General features: G+C 39.8%; 1 protein-coding gene across 11 annotated transcripts in view; it reads right to left on the bottom strand.

The window, feature by feature from the left end:
* The window catches only part of OXNAD1 (oxidoreductase NAD binding domain containing 1), a 35,722-nt gene extending 10,638 nt beyond the window's left edge, over window positions 1-25,084 (bottom strand). For 2 of the 11 annotated variants that reach the window (XM_030550897.1, XM_030550888.1), the window contains exons 1-6: window positions 24,776-25,060; window positions 23,980-24,107; window positions 19,780-19,938; window positions 18,267-18,330; window positions 9,037-9,143; window positions 3,630-3,771 (exon numbers count right to left, since the gene is read on the bottom strand). In XM_030550897.1, the coding sequence (XP_030406757.1) occupies window positions 3,630-3,771; window positions 9,037-9,143; window positions 18,267-18,330; window positions 19,780-19,910 (444 nt within the window). In that variant the 5' untranslated portion in view covers window positions 19,911-19,938; window positions 23,980-24,107; window positions 24,776-25,060. The other 9 variants (XM_030550896.1, XM_030550890.1, XM_030550893.1 and 6 more) reach the window with 9 other exon arrangements.
* Between the last annotated feature and the right edge of the window lie 28 nt (window positions 25,085-25,112).

Here is a 25,112-nt window from a genome sequence, read left to right as displayed (position 1 = left end):
TGAAGGAAAGCTCAAATATTTTAAAAAACACACACTCAAAATTAACCCAGTTATCTGAAGTCAATTGGTTGAGTGCCCTGAATGGGCCTATTTTTTGCCCTCAGGTCAAGGCACGGCCCTGATAAAGGACTGATGACATTCCCCGATGAAGGCTGATGCAGGATATTTCACAGTAAGGAGTGATTCATGTTAGGATTTTTACACAATGAAAATGTGTGTTGTAGTGAAGACCTAAGGTTAAAGTCTGAGATTCCCATTAAGTCCAGGACCCTTATTCTCAGAAAGGCTCTGCTAAGGGGAAAGGAGCCAGGCCATGGGAGGAAGTAATGCTGCACTTGTGTGGACCTAAAAAGGGCTGTCTTCCCCACTGCCACTCCAAAAAAGGAGAGAACCCCCTAAAAGAAATGTCTCTTACACTGATATTTCTATCTTCTTTATTAAACAACTACAAAAACCACAGGGTAAAAATGTTACCCTTTCCCCCTCAAAATCAAAATTTCAGTCATATACAAATAGAGGTAGTTTCTGAGAGCAACTCTGCAAAGAAAGTCGAATACATGGAAAAGTGAAAGTGCCCTGAGTATATCACACTGGGGTAATGTCCTCTTGGAATATGAGGAAGCTTTTTCAATTCCAGACTGACACCCTTGCATGAAGGGGGAAATTGAGATAGAGAAATTAAGCAAGTTTTCCGAGGTCACAAGTTAGTAGCAGAACCAGGACTAGAAGACAGAACTCCTGATCAGAATCTTATGTTCTCACTCTAGACCACATAGATGGGGAAGAACAAATAAGAAAGAGGGACAAACAGAAAAAGGAGGAGGGGTAAATATACAAGAACAGAGGGGAAAAAAATCCACTAGGAACAGCAATTCATCAGTCACAGACAAGAAGTGCTGCCTCCAGAACGTCTCTTCTATTATCAGGACATAGCAATTGAAGCAACGAGGCCAAATCACTTCATGTTAAGGTGAGAAAAAACAAAAAAGAAAACGTTGAGACAGGAGCTAGAAGACTGACCCTTATTTGTCATTTTGGTGGGATGCTACTACTACAAACCATTTATGAAGTGAACCTGAAGATTAAGCTAGACACTTGTCAGGCTCCAGCAGACCGAGAAATTACTGTCTTGAGTGCTTTACAAAACAGTACGTACAGCAAAATCAAAAAGGCAAATCTTGGGCTTAGAGTTAAGTGACATTGTCTCAACCAGGTCTACCAGGAAGAGTGGATTTCCATCAGTGACAGGCATATATTTAGTAAAGGTCCAAGCCCCAAAAGACTACCTGTACCAAGATGAGGAAAGAAGATCATTTGAAGCAGAGTGTTACACACAACTGGGATTGTAAGGAAGCAGGAGGCCCATAAACTAACTACCATCATCACCCTAAAACCGAAAAGGTTTCTTTCCTTGCTAATTGCATTGTGTAATATGGACAAATGAGTGAGTTCCAGTCAAGTGGTATTAGGCAATCTGTATGCCTTGTTTTTGAGCCCAGTTCCTCCTCCTTTTCCCAGCACACTGGCAAGCTCTTTCCGTTTTTCCATGCCTCACAGAGGCACCTTCTTTCTTCCAGGCCTCAGAAGATGTCAAGAAGTACCTGGAATAGGGGTAGACAGACTTTCTCCCAGAAAATAAAACAGGAAGAGACAAAAGTGCCCGCCCCTGTCCACTTTGTATCCCTCACCATCTTGGCCTCTTGTAGAATGAGCACAGTCAGGCCTCAGGGTGGGGAGGGGGATGGGGCTCTGAGTTAGGCAACTGTTTTTTACACCAGCAGCCCCCTGTGCAGTTCAGGGACCAATGCAATAACCTGACTGACAGCTGAGAAAGACACACCTATGCAGCCATACTAATGGAAAACATATTAGAGAAGAAGCTTATTATTAAGAGTCACCGTGTTAGTGAAGACTATTAATTCTGGGGTGATTCGGTGGGGAAGCATCACTCTGTAGCACAGAACTAGCATATTCTACTAAAATTGCAAGCATTGCATTGCAATGGCATAGCCTGAGAGAAAAAGATGGATTCAACAGCAAAAAAACTACGCTGCAACTTTATCCAGAGAAATGTGTCGTCTTGAAGTTGTTAAGATTATAAAGTGTATTGGAAACACGGAGGATGAAATATACTATTATAAATAAGGTATTAAAGGTTAATTATGAAAAAATCAATTTGAAAAATCAGGTGCAATAAGTAAATATGACAAATAATATATAGCATTTCTAAAGCATCCTTTAGAATCTGGAATCTCAATATGCATTACAAATTAAATTTAATCAGTTAAGTCTCATAGCTTCCCTACCAAATAAGTGTCAAAGGATTCAATGAGGTTATTACATTTTTTCCTTCTCCTTTCCTCATTACAGAAATAAACCACTTGCTTAATGGAAAACACAGTTCATATTCTGAGGATTCTTCTGCAGCATCAAGCTTTTGAACTAGTTTACAGGTGAACCGAGTATTTTCCTGTGAATTCACCTAGAAAATTCAACAGTGGTGTTAAGGACAGATAACAGCTTCAGAGATGCTGCAGAGATGGAAGATTAGTTAGGCTTTCAGTAGGATTACTGAGCAACACCAAAGAAATAGGAAATGTCCCTGTGTACTCTCATTAAGGGTGTAGACAATGACATTGGTCCTACATTTTCTACACAGCTTTTCAAAACAAGTCATTTCATTTAAAGTCCAGTGATGCATGAAACTAACCTGATTTAACAGCAGCAGAAGTGTAGTGCAAGGTCACATGGTGACTGCTGGGTTAGGATCAACCTGGGGATTCTCACTGTTTGATTTTTACTGTGACTCTTTTGGTCAATAAACAGAGCAGCAATGGCTGTAACCTTGGAAGAATCTGTTAGCCTAGACCTTGCAGCCACACTTAGAGAACTATGGACGATAGGCATAGGATAGTAAGTAGGAAGGATGATATCTGAACAGACAGCGTGGAAGGAAATCTTGTGACCACAATTAAACTGTGGTAAATAGGAGAATGTATGATAAAAATGCTCCAAGTCCTCAAGTAGTACCCATCACAAAACAGGAGGGGGGGGAAAGAATCAGACTACTCTTAGCATGACCAAAAAAAAGACCTTAATTTGTCTCAAAGTGTAATCCAGAGTATTGGGATGTTGTCATCTCTGAAGTATTGTGTTGGTTTACTGATTATGTTTTACTGACATAAGGGTCCCTTTTATAACATGATTTTTGTCTGTCAACCATATGTAACTGTATAAACATTTAAACTTACTAACTATGACCTTTCAGTTAGACATGATTGCTGGAAAGTTCCACAAACACAGGATGTTAGATATGGCTAAGTAATATAACAGAGCTGTATCTAAGACTCAGAAGAGAGGCACCAACAAGTTAGAAGATCACAACTTTAGACTCAGGTTACCACATGCCTATTATGTTATTTCACGGCTTCTTACAAAGCAGATTATTTTATTTAAGATAAATGTTAAGGTCAATTAAATGAGATGTTTAGAAATTGTGTATTAATAAGGGCCCATATCCTACTCACTGAAGTCAATGAGAGTTTTGTTACTGACTTCAATTGGACAGAATCAAATTCTAGGTGAAAAATAACTTGTACAGTGTGTAATCATCTGCAGATATCATTTACCTGAGTGTGAATCCAGTGAGCAGGAGGATGTACAGTATGTTTTACTGCCAGTTCCAATACTCCATCTTGTTCCAGTAGACCAGGGCTGGAGCATATTGAGAACCCACCAACTATGGCAACTTCAGGAATAAAGAAATCTACCCTAAGAAATAGTTAAATAAAAGAAACTTTAAAAACAAGGCAAGAGAACGTTCACCAACGTTCCTCCAACTCAAAATGGCTGGCTTGATCTCAGCTACTCAAACCATGTGCATTTTGATTTCTATAAGGTTCAGAACCCAACAGAGAGGGTACACTAGCAGTTTTTGTATTTGTATATTTTGATAACAAAATAACTGAACAAAACTTTTTTACAAAGTTGAGTAACCACTTTTTATTACTAGCTTAACAATAAGAAGCGTTTGGCATTCGAACACACAGCCTGAGTAATGCTATCAAATCAGAATTCTTTTCACTTACGACTGTAAACGGGCAGGATTATTTCTTTTTCTTTCCAGATTGCCAAAAAGTAAAATACATCTGTATTATACTGGCACATTTCTAGGTTGTTCTTGAGGCTTAAGTGCAATGTATAAAAAAGGGGTACTACTATCTTACATTATTAGTCATTTACTTAAGTCTAGCTACGTATTTAAAAAGTCAATATGGTCCAGCCAGAGGACTCAGTTCCCACCGTTTTCAGCATCACAGATACTCCCTTTGATTTTCAAACTATTGTACCTTACTGGGAAAGGGATTGGAAAACAGATTTTAATTACATATACATGCACTCTTCTGAGAGTAAGAAATATGACTGTTAAAAAATTCTTTACATGCCTATTTATTTTTCTATGACAAAAAATGAACGCCATTAAAAGAAGTGATACTGCTTTACATGCTAAACTGCAGCACCCTCTAGTGACATACAACATTTTGATAATGTACAAGAAGCATTTTTATAATGTGTGTTGGTCTAAACTAAATTTAGAACACACACCTAAGAACTTAAGGTTCAGAAAATAACATGTTGTAAAAGGCTAGGTATATCAGTGGCTGGCAAATTACAAGATAAGCCTTTGCCATCGGATCACTTGCACGTGGATCATTCCCAAATAATGCTAGTAAAGCTACAGAACAACAATATATCAAAAAATATAAGAAGCCTACTAAAAATATTTGGAGTCTTAGTAAATGTGCTTCACATCATATTGCAAAATATGGTCATGTTACTTTCAGAGCAGCTAAAAGTCAAATTCAATGCTCAACAACATTAAAATTCTTCCATTTTCATCCAGTTGCACTCACAAAAGAAAGAGACAGATACCTCATAGTTCAGTTTAAATAACTTCAGAAAGCTAGGGGTAATTTTCAGAAGTGATGGGCATCAATCAAGGTAAGTGGGAGTTGCAATGTTCCATCATCTCTGAAAATCAGGTTTTAACTCGGAATCTTCTATTGGTGCTTTTCAAACTCCTAAAGAGAGCGGCCTTAATATTTAAGCAGTCAAGAATATTCTCACTACTCTGCTGCAAATATCAAAATTCTGACTTTTTAATAAATTTTATGTTAAGGTCAGTTGGGCTGCTCTCTTTGTGAACTGAGCACTGTGGTAAAGACGGCTAAATATGGGAGAATGACTGGTTAGTCAATTAAGGCCTGAGATGACACCCTGCACAAAATGCTGTAAAGTAAATATTCAGTTCTGATCAAAATTATGTGTCAGCTTCTTTAATAGCCCCAGATAATGCACAATGAGTCATTAAGTTAGCTAGTTAAATGAGGATGGTAGGAGGAGTGTGGTTTAGCTTCTATTGCATGGATGTTTTTGAGCAGTGTTTTCAACTGATGGGTTATGATCCCTAAGATTATGAATGGCAGCTGGGTAAGGCTAGGGGGCAAGGCACTGGAAATGTTATTATCTAAAGCACAGACAGTCTTTCTCCTCCACTCCCAGCACACCCTTACCCTTCAGAGAGAAGTATTCTCCATCAATCTCTCAAAAACACACACAAGTTACATAGGCTTATCATTAACACATTTTTTACTCTTTTATAGTAAATGTAAGGAGGTCATGACATTTTTGGGTTGCCAACCTGAAAAGGCTAAGAAACATTGTTTTACAGGACAGGAGGCCTGAGGAGACTGTCTAATCTAGAGAAATAAAGGGCCTGACTTTCAGATGTCCTCAGTGCCTGCTGCTCCCATTGCCTTCAAATGGAGCTGTGGGTACTCAGCACCTTTGGTGAACAGGTTCTAAGTAATTAGACTGGGAAGTTGAGTAAAGGTGATCCAATTCTGTGCTGCAATATTTACTGTACCAAAGAACACCTCAACTGAGGATACTAAAGCTCTGTACCGCCCTCTACAGGAAAAGAATAAACTAGAATGCTCAGACTAGAATGGAGGGCACTTAAAACCACAAATCACTGTCCACTGTCATGCCAAAGTAAGTATTCTGGTTATGGACAGGGGAAATTACTAGTTTCTTAAAACCCTGTTTGAGATCACACCAAATTCAAACAAAAATTATTAAAAAGCATGAATTTTAAGTAAAGATTTTACGAAAGTGTGTACCTTTTTTAAAAAGTACATAATTTTTTAAACTTAGCTCACTACGGACAGCAGAAGTTTTAATGGGCTGTAATATAATATCTTGAACTGACTTTTGCTTCTGAAGGCTTGCATTACTTTAACAGGGCGTGAGATGACGTGGGAGGACTTCCAAAGTAATACACTACTGGTGACGGTTTAAGTGGAGTAATTCTAGAAAAATATATATATCCAACAAGGGGAAGCCAAGATAAGGGAAGATGCTGCCTTTAAAAAGAGGAAAGAGAATTTGTAAACTTATAGGTATGTCTCAGTCACATATCCTCCTTTGTCTGTTAAAGTTTTTAAAACCAAAGATTCAGAAAAGAGATAAATATCCAACAGTTGTTGGAATAAGAAGTTAGAAGTATTAAGATGAGCTTAAAGTTACTGGTCCTTTGTCCTTCAGCCCTTCATGATACTTAGAAACAAACACATGCATGGACAATCTATCACATTCAAAATTCCTTATTACAGCAACAAATCTCTTCTTGTTCATTTTAATTATTATTTGTAACTCAATAGACAACAAATCAACTTCTTTTGCTTATGTAAACCAAGATTATGTAAGCTCCATTTTCTGTGTTAATACTGTGAAGACAAACTTTAGCTCTGGCATCTCACTGACATGTTAGGCTTTTCTATTCAGGAAATTGTTGATTCTTGGCACTATTCCTTAGAAAACACGACCACAGTTTATAGCTTCCAGTACAGAGAAGTTACCATGCCAAAAAACAGCCTCAGAATACTTTCAAGGAAAAAGAATATGAAAAGAGTAATTATAATTAAACCTTTCATTTTTCAGAGTGATAATTGCTAAAACATTTTTGATGGGTAAATGTGTTTTTCAAAGAATTGGCAAGCAAGAATTTAATATGCGTCACTCCACACGTGCAAAAACTGCAACAAAATGCTCCACAAACAAAAATTACTGCAATTAACATCTTGTTTTCTGGTTCTAAATTTAAGAGTCTGGATATTAAGACTACACTGGTAACATATGCTGTTAACACCCTAGCAGTTAAACTTTGATTCCAGCAAAAACAGTTTCCAGCTGGATTAAGCCAACACGAAGCTTTAAATTTTTTTTTTTTTTTTTTTTTTTTTTTTTTTAAAGGACCACTGAGAGCTGTTTGCTGAAAAATTCTAACACTCCTAAAACTGTAACATTGTTTAAATAGCAATTGTGACCCAGGGACTGCTTGGTGCAAACTGTCAGAGGGCACAGAGGGTGCATAGGTGCCAACTGTCAGATGTATGCATAATAGTTCACTGAAGGGTGGCATGTGAGGTCTCTACTGAGAGTCAGTAGCCTACTGGTCATCATACTCACTGTGAAATGTACACAAAGATAATATTTAAGGAGTTATATATCTATACCAAAAATTATGTTCTTGAGGTCTTGAATTAAGGCAGGTGACAACTCAGAAATGTTCCATTCAGGCAGGAGATAACATACACCTATGTCCTTGTCTGGTCATCTGTGTATTGTACACCTCACAATGGATGCCTATTTGCCTACTGAGTCACAGGCTAAGAGATTGCAAAATCTAGGAGAGAGGGAATTCCCAGTAGGAAACAAACACCTAGGTGAGCGGGTGCTCTGGTTTATGAATAAATACAAAGGATTGGTCTGTTATACATTGGGATGCAAGGACACCCCTAAGTCCTTCACCGAGAAGGCAAGCTGACAGCATGCTTGTCTCATAAAAGGAGAATCACAGCCAGCCTAGCTATAAATCGCTGCAAGGATTTTTGGGTGAGCAAAACTTATTTAGACACGAGAATATCTTGTTAATTATGTTTAGAGTCTAGCATGTTATGGTTTTATTTTATATGTAATCATTTTTGTTTCCAATACTTCTATTTGTTATTACTTTGAATCTCCTTGCTTTGTTAAAGAAACTTATTCCTGATTTCACCATAAATATATCTAAGAGCTCCATGTTCAGCAGAGGAGGTGGAATTGGTAAACTGGGGTGTACTGTTTCTTTGGAAGAAGCAAATCCGCAAACACTGCAAGCATCCAGCAAAAGAGGGGCTGGGCACTCCAGTGAGATGATTAGAGGGCTAGAGGATTGGGGTGTGCCAATGGCTACCTATAGAGTAACCATAGTTACTCTATAGTTACCTATAGAGTAACTATGGGACTTGCAAGGCTTAGAGGGGAATACTTGCATTGCTCATGACCAGTGGAATTGGGGAGCTGACTCCTAAAAGGCACAGACAAGGATTCTTCATGCTAAAGATAGATAGAAGCAAAGAATCTTAATGCTCTGGGTATCCCTGGGAAGTGTCATAACAGTTAATCCACATAATGGGCTAAGCAGTGAATTGGGTTTGTTTTCAAGTATACACCTACCCAAACTAACCCAGCAGATCTAATTTTAGGGGGACAAATGTCAACATCACGTTTGGGGGTTATTTAATGGTAAAACTGTACAACCAAATTAAAATTAACTTTCAAATTTGCAGCACTCAGTCTCTGCTCCACTGTGCAGCTAGCTATCAGAGTAATAGAATACAAGTAGTGTGTAAAGATATTAATATAGCAATAAGTTAATGGATATAAACCACAAGTCATCACTGAAGGAAGCAAAATGAAAACTGTCAAATATTATTTTTTTTTCTATTTGTATGAATATGGATGTATTTAATAAAGCATAACTTACAATTACGAGGTTGAATTTATCAGCTGTTTTATACAGCATTTATTACTAAAATAGTATGTTATATAAATATAATGGAGAAGAATTAACCCAGTATCTTCCTTTTAACATTTCATCATCCTGATTTCTGTAAGCAATTTCACCCCACAAAAATCTGAGAGAAGTCTTACCACTGTCCTGCTTTAAAAGTAAAATCCTTATTTGTGACAGCCAAGCGAAGTCTTTTAACTGTTTCAGATTCATTGGTGATGCCACACACTTTTGCTGGAGAAATAACCTAGAGAAAGGAGAATGAATCATTATAGTACAGTAGTGTCATTTTCAGCAAATGTGCTTGAGACCGTCCATGGAAGTTATGCATCATTAATTACAGCATTTCATAATTTAAAAACATTACCATGTATCCACCACAGTGGGAAAATAATAAAAAATTATAATAGAATCACAGAGAAAACCACCCCTCATTAAATGTATACACCAACGCCAAGATTTTTTGGATATTTTAATCAGGGTTAATCTAAACCTGTGTTTAAATTTAAATTATTTTCATCCAGATTAAATTGAACTATATACAGTCTAGATTACTTTAAAAAAAAAAAAAGGTATCTCTAGAAACAAACATGCAACATTATCCCCATCTGGCTATTTTTACTGAATATCTATAATGTATAACATGCAAACCAAGCAAACAGTGTGAACTGAATGATAGTGGAATTTGTAAAGTAATTTTCAAAATAAAGACTCTTTTCAGATATCCAAAAATCTCTAAAATGGAATTACTATAAACAGTCACAATGGCCCTGACTCAGCAAGGTACTGATTCTATCAGTTTTCATGGGACTATTACTGTGCTTGCTAAATTGGATGTTAGGTGATTTGGGGCTACTACTAGTGGTTCCCAAACTTTTTCTCTGTGTGATGGGAAACCTTACACTAGAACTGAAGGGGTTAAAGAGCAATTCTGTGCTCTGATGACCCCACCCAGCCGCACCTGCAGAGCATGAGCCAGACTGAGCAGGAGTTTAAAAGGAAGCCAAACAGGTCAGAAGAAGGTTTTACCAGGCAGGGAAAAGGCTGCCCTACCAGCTCCTGAGGAGGGGTGCTGCGGAAGCCAACTTTTAGAGAGGATGAGCTTATCTGCTGGACCCAGACACAATGAAGGTACTGTTAGTACCTTTTTCTATTACCATTTCACAACAGAGAACAAAACTTGGACAACAAAGTGGATGGTAAAAGGGGTCCCAGGGAGGAGAGCCTTAAGGTGTTCCTGAATGTTGAACCCTTACAAGTCCTGGGCTAGAGCCTGGTGGAGTGGGAGAGTCTGGGCTCCCCTACCATCCCTGTCTGCATTAAGAAGGGCCCAACCCCTAATCACTAGGTGATGCCTCCAATGAGGCCTGACCATTACACACTGTATGACCCCATTTTCAGAGGTATTGCTTCCCATGACTCCAGACAGCATGGAAGACGCAGTGTGAGGTCACACACATCAGAGATGCCAATCTGTGCCATAAAATGGCATCCTCCACACAGCATGTCCTTGCACAAAAGCTACATGCAAAGTCATGCTGTGTGAAGGAAGCCATTTTGTAAAGTGATATTTTCCCCACCTGGGATCATGACCTATTGTTTGGAAACTGCTGGGTTACCTCATTATGTAAAAATGTTTTTCTAACAGAAATATAACTAAGATCTGTTCAGAATGGTATCTCTGAAGGTGAAATCTCCCAATAGGAATCATGAGGCTGTTCACAGAATAAGCATTCTCCCCTCACTCTCAAACACAGCCACTGTGGCCACTTTTTCTTGACTTTTCTTGCAGCCACAGCCTCCTGGGCTGTGATTGGAGTGGGGGAGGGAAGCAGTGGCCTCTCCCCCTCCCTGGTGCTCCTGGATACACCACCTTGGTGTTGGTTTCTGGGTCCGCCAGCACGGGTTGGGCCCTGCCCTCCACTGGAGACACCTGGGGCACAACACTGGAGGAGCAGCTGGTGAGTTCTTTAACTTCCCAGGGGCAGTGAGACTCAGGCTTTGGACTTCAGTCCTAGGGTGGTAGGGAGGCAGGCTCTGGCCCCAGGGCTTCAGTCTCCATCCCTGGGCTTCGGCACCATGGCAGCATGCCCCTGGTTCTGGCTGCATGGCTTTGGGCTCTACAGCCCTGCTGCCTCCCTCCCACATACACACAATCCAGGACCTAATTTGTCCACAAACTTGCTAGGGCTGAGTAAGTATGCTGTGAAAAGTGATACTTGTATGTTAATATCACTTTTCACAGCAGACTTACTAGCTACCAATAAACAAATTACAATGCTTTGGACGTGTATATGTGCATATTTATTGGTTTTTCCTAAAGTTAATTGTTTTATGAAAAATTGTCAGAGCGGCCATCAGCAAGAGTTGGTGTCTGCACTCTGAGACCACCAAATAATTTGTTCTGAGAAACCCTGGTCTAGTGGATTTAACAAATACAATGTGCTCTTAATATATTGCTTGTTCCCAATTCCTTACCCATAATCTTTCCTCCCCTCACAATAAAGTTTAACTTTTAGGGTTTTTTTACTACTTCATAGTTTTACACTTAGTTATTTCTGCCAGTTACACATTGAAGTTTGCAACAGAGAAACTGTCTGAAAATAGTTCACTTCTAATGTACAAGTGATCCTTCCAGTTTACCAAAAAGTGTAAAATCTGATTTATCCACAGACCTATGGTAAGTACCAGACTCAGGGAAAAGTGACTAGGAATTTTGGGTGTCCAATTCAAGGTACCTTAAAGGGGCATTATTTGCATAAAGCGGGTACTGAGCACACTGGAAAACAGGCCCTTTTACTATGGCAAGACAGGCACCCAGAATCACTAGTCACTTTTGAAAATATTGGCCCAGCTACATAATGTTTTGACCAAAACAAAGTCTAGTTTATTTTTGGTTTTGGAGAGCAAAAAGGTCATCAAAACAAGTGGGTAGAAAATCTTCATGTAAAAAATGTTGACAAAGGCAACCTTTTAAAGGAGACCAGTAACTGACTAATATCACTGGGAGAAGTTTGGAGTGAATATTTATTCTACATAAATAATTGGATATTTAAGATTACTGTAGAAAAAACAAACCTAAAACTTGTCATTTCATTTAATTAAATCTGTTTTTTCAGTCGCTCTAAATGAAAAATTACTTTTCATTTCTAGATTAACATATTTACTTGTTTCCATTTAAGACAGTCAAACACAATTTAACCACAATGGCCACTACATTAGTAGCATATCTCCACTACATTAGTAGCATATCTTTCCCCTTGCCTCATGTCATAGGCCTGATTATTGTACAAAATGCAGTTTAACCTCCTGCATTTAGCCATGAATTTACACATTTACATTATGGAATCTACAGACATAAGGTGAATCAATTACCAGAGAAGCCAAGAACCATTATTTGCATGGTCAGTAATAAAATATTTTGGAAATCTTGAGCCCTACTTCTGAGGCTTGGGGGAGGGGGAAGCTACAGTTAAAAAAAGTTGTTCAGTGGCCAATATCACTATTTTGTTTTCATGCTATGTTTCCTATATTAAACCTCAGTTTATTTTTTTCCTCAACGAACACATGCCATCCAGTTGTAAATGTCTAATTTAATACATCTTGCCTCACTGTACCAAACTCATCTATACCTGGTTCTGGCAGAAACTAACCTCATTCTAGGGGTATGTGTTTATGCTTTAGCTGCCACAATACCTCCTAAAATAAGATTTCTTAAAACAACCAAAAACCTGAGATATTTAATGTTTGAGAAAGTGGTCCTACTCTATCATCGGATAAATGGCTGAACACTAAAGTGAGTTAAAATATACTTCTATGCTTTGATGAGAGCACTTGTGACATAACAGCATTTTGCCGAAGGCCCACTATGTCACTGAGAATGGAGGGAAACTTTTATACAAGCATATTTTTCTTGCTGGCAGGAAGCAAAGACTCTGGTTGTGAGTGGAGTACCTGAAAGCCATAGTTCTGACTTACTAAATATTACAGCTAAAAGGCTAAGGACAAGAGCTACGAAGAATTAACACTATATTAAATAAGGGCCAGATCTTACAATGGAGGCTGCCAGAGGCTGAACCTTCCACCTTTTGACTTCAATGGGCTAGGGTCCATGCAAGTTGATCCTGTTGCAGCATCATAAATGCTTTCTCCACAAACACACTACACCAAATTCTTCCCTATATTTATGCAACAACCTGGACTTCAATGAGGCTGTAAGGATGAAATTCAGGGAAGCATTTGGCAGCAGATGAAATTCAGGGAAGCATTTGGCAGTATAGACCCAGGCCAGTTGGGAACAGCAGAGTAGTAGAAGGGAGATATACTGGCCACTGGATAAGCAGTTTTCTGTTCCCTGAGTGACCAGAGCAGGGGCTGCTCCAGGCTAATGAGAACACCTGACTCCAATTAACCTGCTCAGAGTCAGGTGAGGCAATTAGGCACCTGACTAATTAAGGCCCCTCTGATGCTATAAAAGGGCTCACTCCAGTCAGGACAGAGGGAGCCAGGGGAGAGGAAGTGTGTGAGAGGAACGGGGAGAAAGAGGCATGCAAGAAGCTAAGAGTGAGTTGGCATACTGCTGCAGGACTGAGAAATACAAGCGTTATCAGACATCAGGAGGAAGGTCCGGTGGTGAGGATAAAGAAGGTGTTGGGAGGAGGCCATGGGGAAGTAGCCCAGGTAGTTGTAGCTGTCGCACAACTGTACCAGGAGGCACTCTAGACAGCTGCAGTCCATAGGGCCCTGGGCTGGAATCTGGAGTAGAAGGTGGGCCCGGGTTCCTCCCAAAACTCCCAACTCCTCATCAAATACAGGAGGAATGGACCTGGACTGTGGCTTCTACTAGACGAGGTGGTCTCTGGGCTGTTTCCCAATCCACAGGGTGAATCTGTGAGGCAAGCAAATCCACCAATAAGTGCAGGACCCACCAAGGTAGAGAAGGAAATTTGTCACATTATCCATCTACAGCAGGTGTAGGCAACTTATGGCACATGTGCCAAAGGCGGCATGCGAGCTGATTTTCAGTGCCACTCACACTGCCTAGGTCCTAGCCAACGGTCCAGGGGGCTCTGCATTTTAATTTAATTTTAAATTAAGCTTCTTAAACATTTTAAAAACCTTATTTACTTTACATACAACAATAGTTTCTTTATATATTATAGACTTATAGAAAGAGAAGTCTGAAGGAATGTCTAATATAGTGAATGCTTACAGGAAGAGGGTAGGTTTAGAAGGTAAAATTAAAAAAAAAAAAAAGCAAGTAAAAAATCACTTAGAAAAGTTAGATGCCTGCAAGTCACCAGGGCCTGATGAAATGCATCCTAGAATACTCAAGGAGTTAGTAGAGGAGGTATCTGAGCCTCTAGCTATTATCTTTGGGAAATCATGGGAGACGGAGATTCCAGAAGACTGGAAGGGGGCAAATATAGTGCCCATCTATAAAAAGGGAAATAAAAACAACCCAGGAAACTACAGACCAATTAGTTTAACTTCTGTGCCAGGGAAGATAATGGAGCAGGTAATTAAAGAAATCATCTGCAAACACTTGGAAGGTGGTAAAGTGATAGGGAATAGCCAGCATGGATTTGTAAAGAACAAATCGTGTCAAACTAATCTGATAGCATTCTTTGATAGGATAACGAGCCTTGTGGATAAGGGAGAAGCGGTGGATGTGATATACCTAGACTTTAGTAAGGCATTTGATACGGTCTCGCATGATATTCTTATAGATAAATAGGAAAATACAATTTAGATGGGGCTACTATAAGGTGGGTGCATAACTGGCTGGACAACTGTACTCAGAGTAGTTATTAATGGCTCCCAATCCTGCTGGAAAGGTATAACAAGTGGGGTTCTGCAGGGGTCTGTTTTGGGACCGGCTCTGTTCAATATCTTCATCAATGATTTAGATGTTGGCATAGAAAGTACGCTTATTTAGTTTGCGGACAATACCAAACTGGGAGGGATTGCAACTGCTTTGGAGGACAGGGTCAAAATTCAAAATGATCTGGACAAATTGGAGAAATGGTCTGAGGTAAACAGGATGAAGTTCAATAAAGATAAATGCAAAGTGCTCCACTTAGGAAGGAACAATCAGTTTCACACATACAGAATGGGAAGAGACTGTCTAGGAAGGAGTATGGCAGAAAGAGATCTAGGGGTCATAGTGGACCACAAGCTTAATATGAGTCAACAGTGTGATACTGTTGCAAAAGAAAGCAAACGTGATTCTGGGATGCATTAACAGGTGTGTTGTAAACAAGACACGAGAAGTCATTCTTCCGTTTTACTCTGTGCTGGTTAGGCCTCAACTGGAGTATTGTGTCCAGTTCTGGGCACCGCATTTCAAGAAAGATGTGGAAAAATTGGAGAGGGTCCAGAGAAGAGCAACAAGAATGATTAAAGGTCTTGAGAACATGACCTATGAAGGAAGGCTGAAGGAATTGTGTTTGTTTAGTTTGGAAAAGAGAAGACTGAGAGGGGACATGATAGCAGTTTTCAGGTATCTAAAAGGGTGTCATCAGGAGGAGGGAGAAAACTTGTTCACCTTAGCCTCCAACGATAGAACAAGAAGCAATGGGCTTAAGCTGCTCCAAGGGAGATTTAGGTTGGACATTAGGAAAAAGTTTCTAACTGTCAGGGTAGTTAAACACTGGAATAGATTGCCTAGGGAAGTTATGGAATCTCCATCTCTGGAGGTATTTAAGAGTAGGTTAGATAAATGTCTATTAGGGATGGTCTAGACAGTATTTTGTCCTCCCATGATGGCAGGGGACTGGACTCGATGACCTCTCAAGGTCCTTTCCAGTCCTAGAGTCTATATGAGACCTTCTAAAAACATTAATGTATTACTGGCGCACACAACCTTAAATTAAAGTGAATAAATGAAGACTCAGCACATCACTTCTGAAAGGTTGCTGACCCCTGATCTACAGGATAAAACAATCATATTAATGTTCAATATACAGGGATAGAAACAGACTGTCAGCAATGTGTATCAAAACGTACAATTCTTGTTTTATAACAACAGCTAACTTGCACGATACCTGTCCATTCTCCTTTCCCCACTGACTTTTTTTTAGTTGTTGTTGAAAATTCAGCGAAACAGAAATACTGGTTTTGTAAATAGGCCAGTCTATGTCCTAAGCTGTAAAACGTTTAAAAAATGTCGAATGCCATCTACTACATTAGCTCTCCCAATCTGATGTTTCCTACAACACATGATTATGCTATTTCTCATCTGCACAAGATCAAATAATTTAACAAATGAAACTTTAACCAGTCTTGCTCAAATTTAAAACACATGGCTGGAAATGAATTTCTTCATAAAACAACATTTGAACATGTCTACTGTCCAGTAAAACAGGACACTCGCCAACTTAAAATGAAGTTAGAGTAGTATACTTTTCCACTTTAATAGACAATATTAAACAGGAAATGCGGTCATACTGGTTAACGAGACGAGAGTCAGGTAGGCTATTTAAATGTTTCTCTTATGTAATGGTCTTAGTGCCGGAAATGTGCATACGCTTTTGACATTCCTTCTCCCCTTCCCTTTCCAGCCCCTACCTCCCAATTGTTCTTTGGCCTACATTTCTGACAAAACACTGGAATTTTAACTATTACTCTATAGTAAGTTGGTGCAGAAAATGAAGTGTGATGGAGGCCCGGGTGATCAAGGACCTTCAGAGAAGATTCTGACCATCCGTAAGAGTAATCAACTGGCCCAGATCAAGATTTGGCAGAATAAAAGACCCAGACATTCATTTTTTTTCCATCTGGATTTCACTATAGACGGACAAAGTTTCAGCCAGTCTTTCTTGCACTTGCTATTTGTGCTACATCCTTGAGTATGTGATAATTATCCACATTGCTGCAACACAGAAAAATCCTCCATTAACCGTTCCAAAGGATTACAAAAACCAAGCAAGGTAATGGGGAGAGGGAAACCAATTACTAACTACATAGGATTTCCAGCTAAACAGGAGATTCGAACAGACCAATTTCTAACTGGTCAGAAATAAAGTGACAACATGTAACAACTAAGAATAAATTAAGCATGGAAAAAAATAAGTTGCCAGATGTTCCAGAAAGTTGAGGTAGCAGCACTGAACCCTCCTTTCTTTACTTGCTCTACACAGTTCTCCATTCCCTCTTCAAACTAACCAATCCCCATCCCTTAACACACCTCCACTTCCCAGCCGCACTGAATTTCAAAAAAAGATGTAGCATCACTTCATTACTGAAACTATTAATGAAGAAAGCAAGTTATTTATATTCAAAATATCTGCAACTCTTTTGTTAACTTATTTAAACTAATTCATTAAAAACAAGAGAATTTCTGTTAAAGATGCAGCACTTTCACCCCTTAAATCAAAGAGTAGGGAACTCCTCACTTAACATCCTAGTTATGTTCTTGAAAAATGTAACTTAAGCGAAACCAATTTCCCCATAAGAATTAATGTAAACAGGGAGGGTTAAATTCCAGGGAATTTTTTTTTGTCAGACAAAAGACATTGTATACATATACAGTAAGTTTTAAATAACTTTAAACAAACAACTTAATACTGTACTCACCAATGATGATTGTGAAACTTGGTTGAGAGGGGCATAACAGGGTTGAGGTGCGGCGGCTTGCCCCACTCCGCCCACCGGGTGTTCCAGCTGGAGAGTGGGGTCAGGGGAAGGGGACTTGCCCCACTCCGCCCAGTGCTCCTAGCAGGGCAAGTCCACACACCTGCTCCCTGGCAGGAGCACTGGTGGGTGGAACAAGGCAAGCCCCCGTCCCTCCACCCCACTCCCCTGCAGAAACAGCGGGCAGAGAAGCAGGAGCCAAATGTTATAAGGGAACAGTGCAGGACATTAAAGGAGTATGTTCTTTAATAGACCAGCAACCTAATAACATCGTCCCAGTTAATGTTGTTTCGTTAAGTGAGGAGTTACTGTACATATCAGAGATCTCTAGAAGATGTTCTGGGGGGGGGGGGGGGGAGCGGCGGTGAAATCCCATGGTTCCTTAAAAGCCTATGTATCAATGATGGTAATACAAATAATAAGTGACTAAGATTTCCTTAACTAGAACAATTCAAACTGAACTAGGAGACTACTAATTCCTGATTAAAAATGTCAAAAAAGAATGACAGCCATTCATTCTTTATCATCATTTTGTTTCACCCATCCAAAAAAACCACAAAAACCAAACCATGCCTTTTTACAACAGCATCTTTGGAATATAAATGCAAAAAAGAAAAATGACAAATGGCACAATCTCATAAAAAAAGAGAGAAGCCTAATCACCATCAAATACGATTATCCAGTCTCTTCATAACACAAAGAAAAACATTTCAGTTCTGCAGAACAGAACACTAACCTCCTGTCGAAAGTTATTTGCCGTTCTCGCCAGATGATCTGTTTTCTTTTTGGATTTCATTATGCTTCAACAAAAAGCAAATCAAGATTAACGTCATTACTGCAACTGCAAAGCATTAGTGCTTCGCTTAAATGGTAGGAATTTCTATTGACAATTTAACCACTTTAATCAATCTGCCATTGTAAACCATGTTAATTTAAACAAAAATTAAATGAAGTCAGACACTAATCTCACCTCAGATTTAATCTTAGAATGCTAATACTAGAGCTGGTTGAGAAATTTTCAACAGAAAATACTCATTTGCCAAAAACGAAACTTTTCACAGGAACATTCGTTTCGACAAAACTTTCACCACATAGGTTTCTGTGGTCCAGGATGGAAATTCTGGTCAAAACCAGAGAAAGAGATGATAGCACCATCACCATAGCCAAGTCTGGTGATTACCCACCAGTGATTTTGGAGGCCAAAGTTCATGTCTCTGTTCTGCCTAATTAAGAGCAGAGACTTGAACTTGGATTTCCTGCATCCCAGGTGAGTGTCCTAACCACCAGGCTATAGCAGTGGCTCTCAACCTTTCCAGACTACTGTATTCCTTTCAAGAGTCTGATTTGTCTTGCATACTCCAAGTTTCACCTCACTTTAAAAATGACTTGCTTACAAAATCAGACCTAAAAATACAAAAGTGTCACAGCCACACTATTACTGGAATTTCTCACTTTCACCATATAATTATAAAATCCACTGGAATATAAATTATACTTCATTCAGCGTATAGTAAATAGAATAGTATAAGCAAGTCATTGTCAGTCTGTACTAACTTTGCTTTTAATCTAACCTGTTGTAAAATTAGGCAAATATCTAGATGAGCTGATGTACCCCCGGAAGACCTCTTAGTACCCTCAAGGGTACATGTACCCCTGGTTGAGAACCACTGGGCTGTACAACCTCTCGCCCATGAGTATTTACCTAGTTATACAATATGGAACAGTAGAGTATCAGAGGGGTAGCCATGTTAGTCTGCATCTGTAAAAGCAGCGAAGAGTCCCGTGGCACCTTATAGACTAACAGAAGTATTGGAGCATGAGCTTTCAGGGGTGAATACTCACTTCGTCAGATGCATGCCTAATAGCAGAGATAGAAAGAGAGAGACTAACTCTATAGACTGGTGGTTAGGGCACTCATCTGGGTCATGGAGAGTACGGACTTGAACCAGGGTTTCCCACAACTCAGGTTAGTGCCCTAAGCACTAGGTTATTTCTGTCTCCCTCATGTTTTTTTTCACAAAAATTGTTGAAAGATTTCAAAAACCCAATTTGAACACCTCAACGTTTTCTTGTGAATAGAATTGTGTGCCAACCAGCCCTACTTACTAATGTCTTTAAAATACAACCAGGTGATTGATAGAGTATTTCTATAGTTCTTTAAAGTTTGTTCAGCCTGACACTCATGACACGGTTATCAAAATCTCTTTAAAAACAAAATATTTAGTTGTGTTTGTAGACTGATAACCTACCCATTCATTGTGCAGGAACACAAAGCAGAGTACTTCAACTGTAACAATGCAGAATGAAGGGGGAAAATTCGAGCAGTACCTCTCAGTAACTGAGGAATAGCAAAAGCTGCAGAAATGGTAGTGTGGGTCATGGTGTTCCCTGGTCAAAGTTGCCAGCTCCTGAAAATTCAATTTAAAATAATTATTCAACAACTTGTTATTATTCAGCTTGATTGCTTTCATCTGTAAACCAACAGACATCAGGTTTGAAAACGGTTCAAAACCTCCAATATCCAGTGAACATCTCCCCTTTATCTTAAACTATAAAACACAGCTAATTTTGGGTATATATTTTATATCCATCAAATACTAATTACTTTATTTCAAAAGAAACATTTTTCTTTAAGTGGTCCATGTGGAATTGATTGGTCCCAGTTCACTCCCAATGGGCAGGTCCCACAGCACGATAATCAACCAAAATTGTAATCTCATCAAAGACAGCAAAGAATTGAACAGGCATGGAGACAACTGTATTCTCACCCTTACAAATTGTCCCCCTAGGTCATTACTGACGGGGCAAATTGGTTGAACAGCAAGGGAAAGATTATATAGCAACCACCTAGGACACTTGCACGCACCCTGATCTTTCCTAACCATTCAAAAACTACCTTTGAAAACAATGAATGTACACCATGATGATGCAATAAGCATAATGCACTATAGTGATTTGTATATCCTCCGTAAGACTCATGTTTGTAAAAGCCTAAACAGTACATTTTCATCTGAAGGTGCAGACAGTTACATAGTACGGTGAGAATATAGCTTTGATTCAAAAGCACCTACTATCTGAACAAGCAGCTGCACCAACCAGACAAAAGCGAAGTAATCAAGAATAGTACATGAAAACAAACTAAGAAACCCCCTTGGCTTCACTTTCAGGATTGGGCTCCCTAATGAAACAATACATCTTTCTGTTGGTACATGTCTTTTTTTTTTTTTTTTTTGAGATTGTATTACCATAATTCTTGATCTCATTTTTAGGATGCAGTTTACTGATGTCGCAGCTTCTTGTATCTCTACAAGTATTCTTAATCTCTCATTCACATTTAAAAATATGACTTTGACGTACACTGGATTTATGTATTGATTTTAGAAGGTATTTTTTTTTTCTGTTTTCCACTGTGAATTCTTTAAAATGGCAACAATCCAGTATGCCTGACTGATTATATTGTATGTTCCTAGGCTTTCACTAAGAACTGCTTTGGCTGGTTACTGAATAAAGTCTCCTGTCCACAATCTTGTGAAAATGAATGTAGATCCCTCAAATGGAATGCATTTATTTATTTAAAATGCCTAATTTCAGGCTTAAGTGTTTGCTGCTGCTACTTTTTTGTAATAACTTGGTAGTTTTTATCTGCACGGTACACTGCAACTTTTTAATATAGGATTCTATAAAAGTGTCTTGTCATAAGGCACCAGGACTGAATAATGGTTTATAAAAATTTTGCTGCAGTATACGCTACAGAATACTCGGTTTCAACAATACTCAATACTTTACAGTACACACATTTTTAGAAGATGTTGATTAGCAATCCATATCAAATGGACTATTTTCATATATATTAAAGACAAAATATTTTCCCAAAAGTCAGAACTGAGAAAAAGAAATAAGAAAATAAGTGTTTTGTTTCGTTTTATATCGTCTACAGATTACTTCCAAACTCTGTGAAGGCTTAGCACAATGTTGTTGCTGATTGTGGGACTTGATTTAAATTGCAAAGGAAAAGAATAGAATAGGCAGGTATTTTTTTAAAAATACCTGTCATGGCAGCAGGTAGCTTTTTTCCTTAACATCAAACCCTGCTACTGGCAGATAACTGTAACGTCATGTGACAACATCACAATAGCAAAGATGCTAAGTACATTTCAGAAAATCAATAGCCAACTATAAACAAGATATCAGAATACCTAAAGCTTTTGACATAATCCACAAAATTATAAAACAAGTAACATAGCTGTCTGTCTTTTCAGAGATGCTTCTTGTTTAATCCTCTCATATCCTTAAAAACCAGTTCTACTGACTATAATGACATCTGCTGGTAAATGGCCTAACTTCAGAATCCCATTGCCACTTAGTTTTAGGGATTCAGTTTGGCTGGTTTGTTTTAAACAGCTGTGTTTCAAATGTGTGTGCTTCCCTTCAGTAGTTTGATAAAGTTGAAGTTAACCTTCTTTCTACCTTCACTTGACAGTGCCATTTCCTTCAAGAGGGCAGTGGTTTTTATCTTTAAATTAAGAGTTTAAAAACTGGGGAAGGCAAGTCCAAAATATGAGCTGAATAGTAAAAGTTATACTGAACACAAAGAAAACAGTTTTGCTGTGAGAGGTGCAATATTTAGTCAGGGCTTGAAAGATTCCATTAACACACACAATAATCACCTAAAGACTAAGACCATGTCTATACCAGCGAGCTTATAGTGGCACAGCTGTACCGATCACTTGTGTAGCCATTCTACATCAATAGGAGAGAGCTCTCCTGTCAACATAATAAAACCACTTAGCAAAAAGCTCTCCCGCCGACATAATGCTATGCATACTACCACGTATGCTGGCAAAACTTATGTCCCTCAGGAGGTGTTTTCTTTCACACCCTTAACATTAGTTTTGCCAGCACAAGTGGTAGCATAAACATGACCTTCGGGCTTGTCTACACTTACAGCACTGCTGTAGTGCTTTGTGAAGATGGTATCTACACCGAGAGGAAAGCTCCTCCCATTGGCACAGGTACTCTACCTCCCCAAAAGGCAGTAGCTGTGTTCTCCCACTGACATAGTGCCGTCTATGCCTGGAATTCGGTGGGTATAATTCTGTGGCTCAGAGATGTGTATTTTCCATACCTGTGAGCGACGAAGTTATACTGATGTAGGTTGGTAGCGCAGACCAAGGCTAAGCCTATTAGTTGGTGGAAAAAATCTGTTCCAGCAAGCATGCTCCTTCAAAGCTACCCCTATATAATTTACATTGCCATGTAATCACTTCCCACCCTCAACAAAATCAATTCTAATACATCACCCTATAATTCATAAACTCCATGCTCTCCTATAAATGAATGGAGTTCCTCTCCCTAAGTCAATGAATTCTGCACTATCCCCCACTCTACCCTAGAAATAACTTCTGGATGTTTTCTGTTCCCATTAATGAATTAAGGACAACGACCCACACCTATTAATGAACGATAGCACTGTCAGCTAAAGGTGGAAAAAAGATTAACTTCAATTTTATCAAACTACTGAAGGGAAGCAAACACATTCAAAACATAACTGTTTAAAACAAACCTGCTAAACTGAATCTTTTGCAGTGCATCTTTAAAAAAAAAAAGATTGTGAAGTGCTTTGATAATAAACACTCTATAACAGATGTTACTGAGGAGCTACTGCCCTCCTAGATGTGCACGAGCGGTTTCATTCGCCCAGCTCCTCTTCATTTGAACTGCTCCATTCCTTATTTCTCTCTCTCCTCTCACTTCCCTCCAATAAAAGCAGCAGCAGTTCAAGTCACTCTATTCCTCCCTTTTCCTCTCCATCCTATTAGACATGTGGTGCTACTTCCTTGTTCCTCTCTTTCCACACAAGACAGCACTACAGTGGATCCAGTCTCCTTGCTCCTTTTCTAATAACAGAGCGGGCTAAAATTCTATTTGACCACAGTAAGTATGTTTTTTTCCAAATGGTATTCAAGTTTCTCAAGGCCAGCAAGCCATTTTAGATGACAGTAAAATATGTTGGCAGAGTGCACTACTGTAAATGTCAATCCACTAATGTTGTTAGAAAACAATATACAGTAGAACCTCAGAGTTACGAACAGTGAAGTTATGAACTGACCAATCAACCACCTCATTTGGAACCAGGAGCAGGCAATCAGGCAGCAGCAGACACACACAAAAAAGCAAATACTGTACAGTACTGTGTTAAATGTAAACTACTAAAAAAAGAAAAGTTTCCAAAAAATGACAAGGTAAGGAAATGGTTTCTGTGCTTATTTCATTTAATTTAAGATGGGTAAAAGCAGTATTTTTCTTCTGTAAAGTTTCAAAACTGTATTAAGTCAATGTTCAGCTGTAAACTTTTGAAAGAATCATGTTTTGTTCAGTTATGAACATTCCAGAGTTATGAACAACCTCCATTACTCATGTGTTCATAACTAAGGTTCTACTGTACCTACCAAAAGCTGCTAGTCTTTTCTTTTTTCTTAAGAGCATAACACGAGGGCCTTATAAACATACTGTCGCTTCTATAGAAGAGTCACAATTGCAAACTTATTTAGGGGTATCCTAAAGCTGATTGCTGTCACTATTAATAAGCATATAAGCAATATGTTTTATATAGTGTATACGTGTGCAACATGTTATACGAGATCAACATCGCTAGATAAGGTTGTTGCACCAGGTCTAAACATTTGCTGTCAGCCACTCACACCCTCCTCCTCTGTCACTTTCTGAACCGCTATTGCCTGTTATTGAAACTGAACTCCTAAGCACTGAACCCTGCCCTTGTTGCTGCCAACTCAGACGGGTGGAAGGGTTACACCTGTCTTAGATTTCTGTCACATCTGGCCGAAACCGCATCATAGGAAATCTCCGACTAAAGCTGCAGCCAAACATAACTCCGCCACCTCCCGCAGGCAGAGCACGGGTCCTGCCCGCCCCCCTTAGCTCTGGGCGCGGCACGACGCACCTCTCTTCCCTCACTCTCTGGCAGGGCCCTGCCCCGCTCCCCCGCCCCTGCTAGCGCCTGGCTGCCTAGGCAGGTCCCGGGCGCACAGGCCTCCCCCAGCCGGCGTCAGAGAAGAGGAGCCCAGCCGAGTCTCAGCCGCCAGCCCGGGAAGAAGAGGCGGGGTCGGGGACTTGTTTCTCCGCGCGCCCACTACGTGACTGCTTTGCTCCTTCACACACAGGCAACTCACTCATTCCCCCAACCGTCCTCCCCCGCACGTGCACCCGGCACCCCAGCTTCCCTACCGGCGCCGCATCCGCATCATGTGATGGGGGCGCCCCCTACCGCGAAGCCAATGCCCTAGTCACGAGATAAAGGCTACGCCCCGCCGCCCGCCAGGCGCCTACGGCCCAGTGGCCCGAAGGGCAAGAGAACGACCGCCTGCCCTGCGAGGAGCTGTGCCCCAGGGTGCGGGGGCTGGGGAAAACCACTGTGCTCACCTCTGGAGCTGCGTCGACACGGACCAACAGCCCCATCTCCCCCTCTCGCTGGGGCTGAGGCAATTCCCTCCTCTCTCTCTCCATTGGCTCCCCGCGGGTTGTGACGTATGGCCGGGGTCTGTCCCAGAAAAATCCCCGCCCC

The sequence above is a fragment of the Gopherus evgoodei genome, chromosome 2 (genome assembly GCF_007399415.2).
Source record: "Gopherus evgoodei ecotype Sinaloan lineage chromosome 2, rGopEvg1_v1.p, whole genome shotgun sequence".
Lineage (NCBI taxonomy): Eukaryota > Metazoa > Chordata > Testudines > Testudinidae > Gopherus > Gopherus evgoodei.
This window is presented reverse-complemented; position numbering and strand designations above follow the sequence as displayed.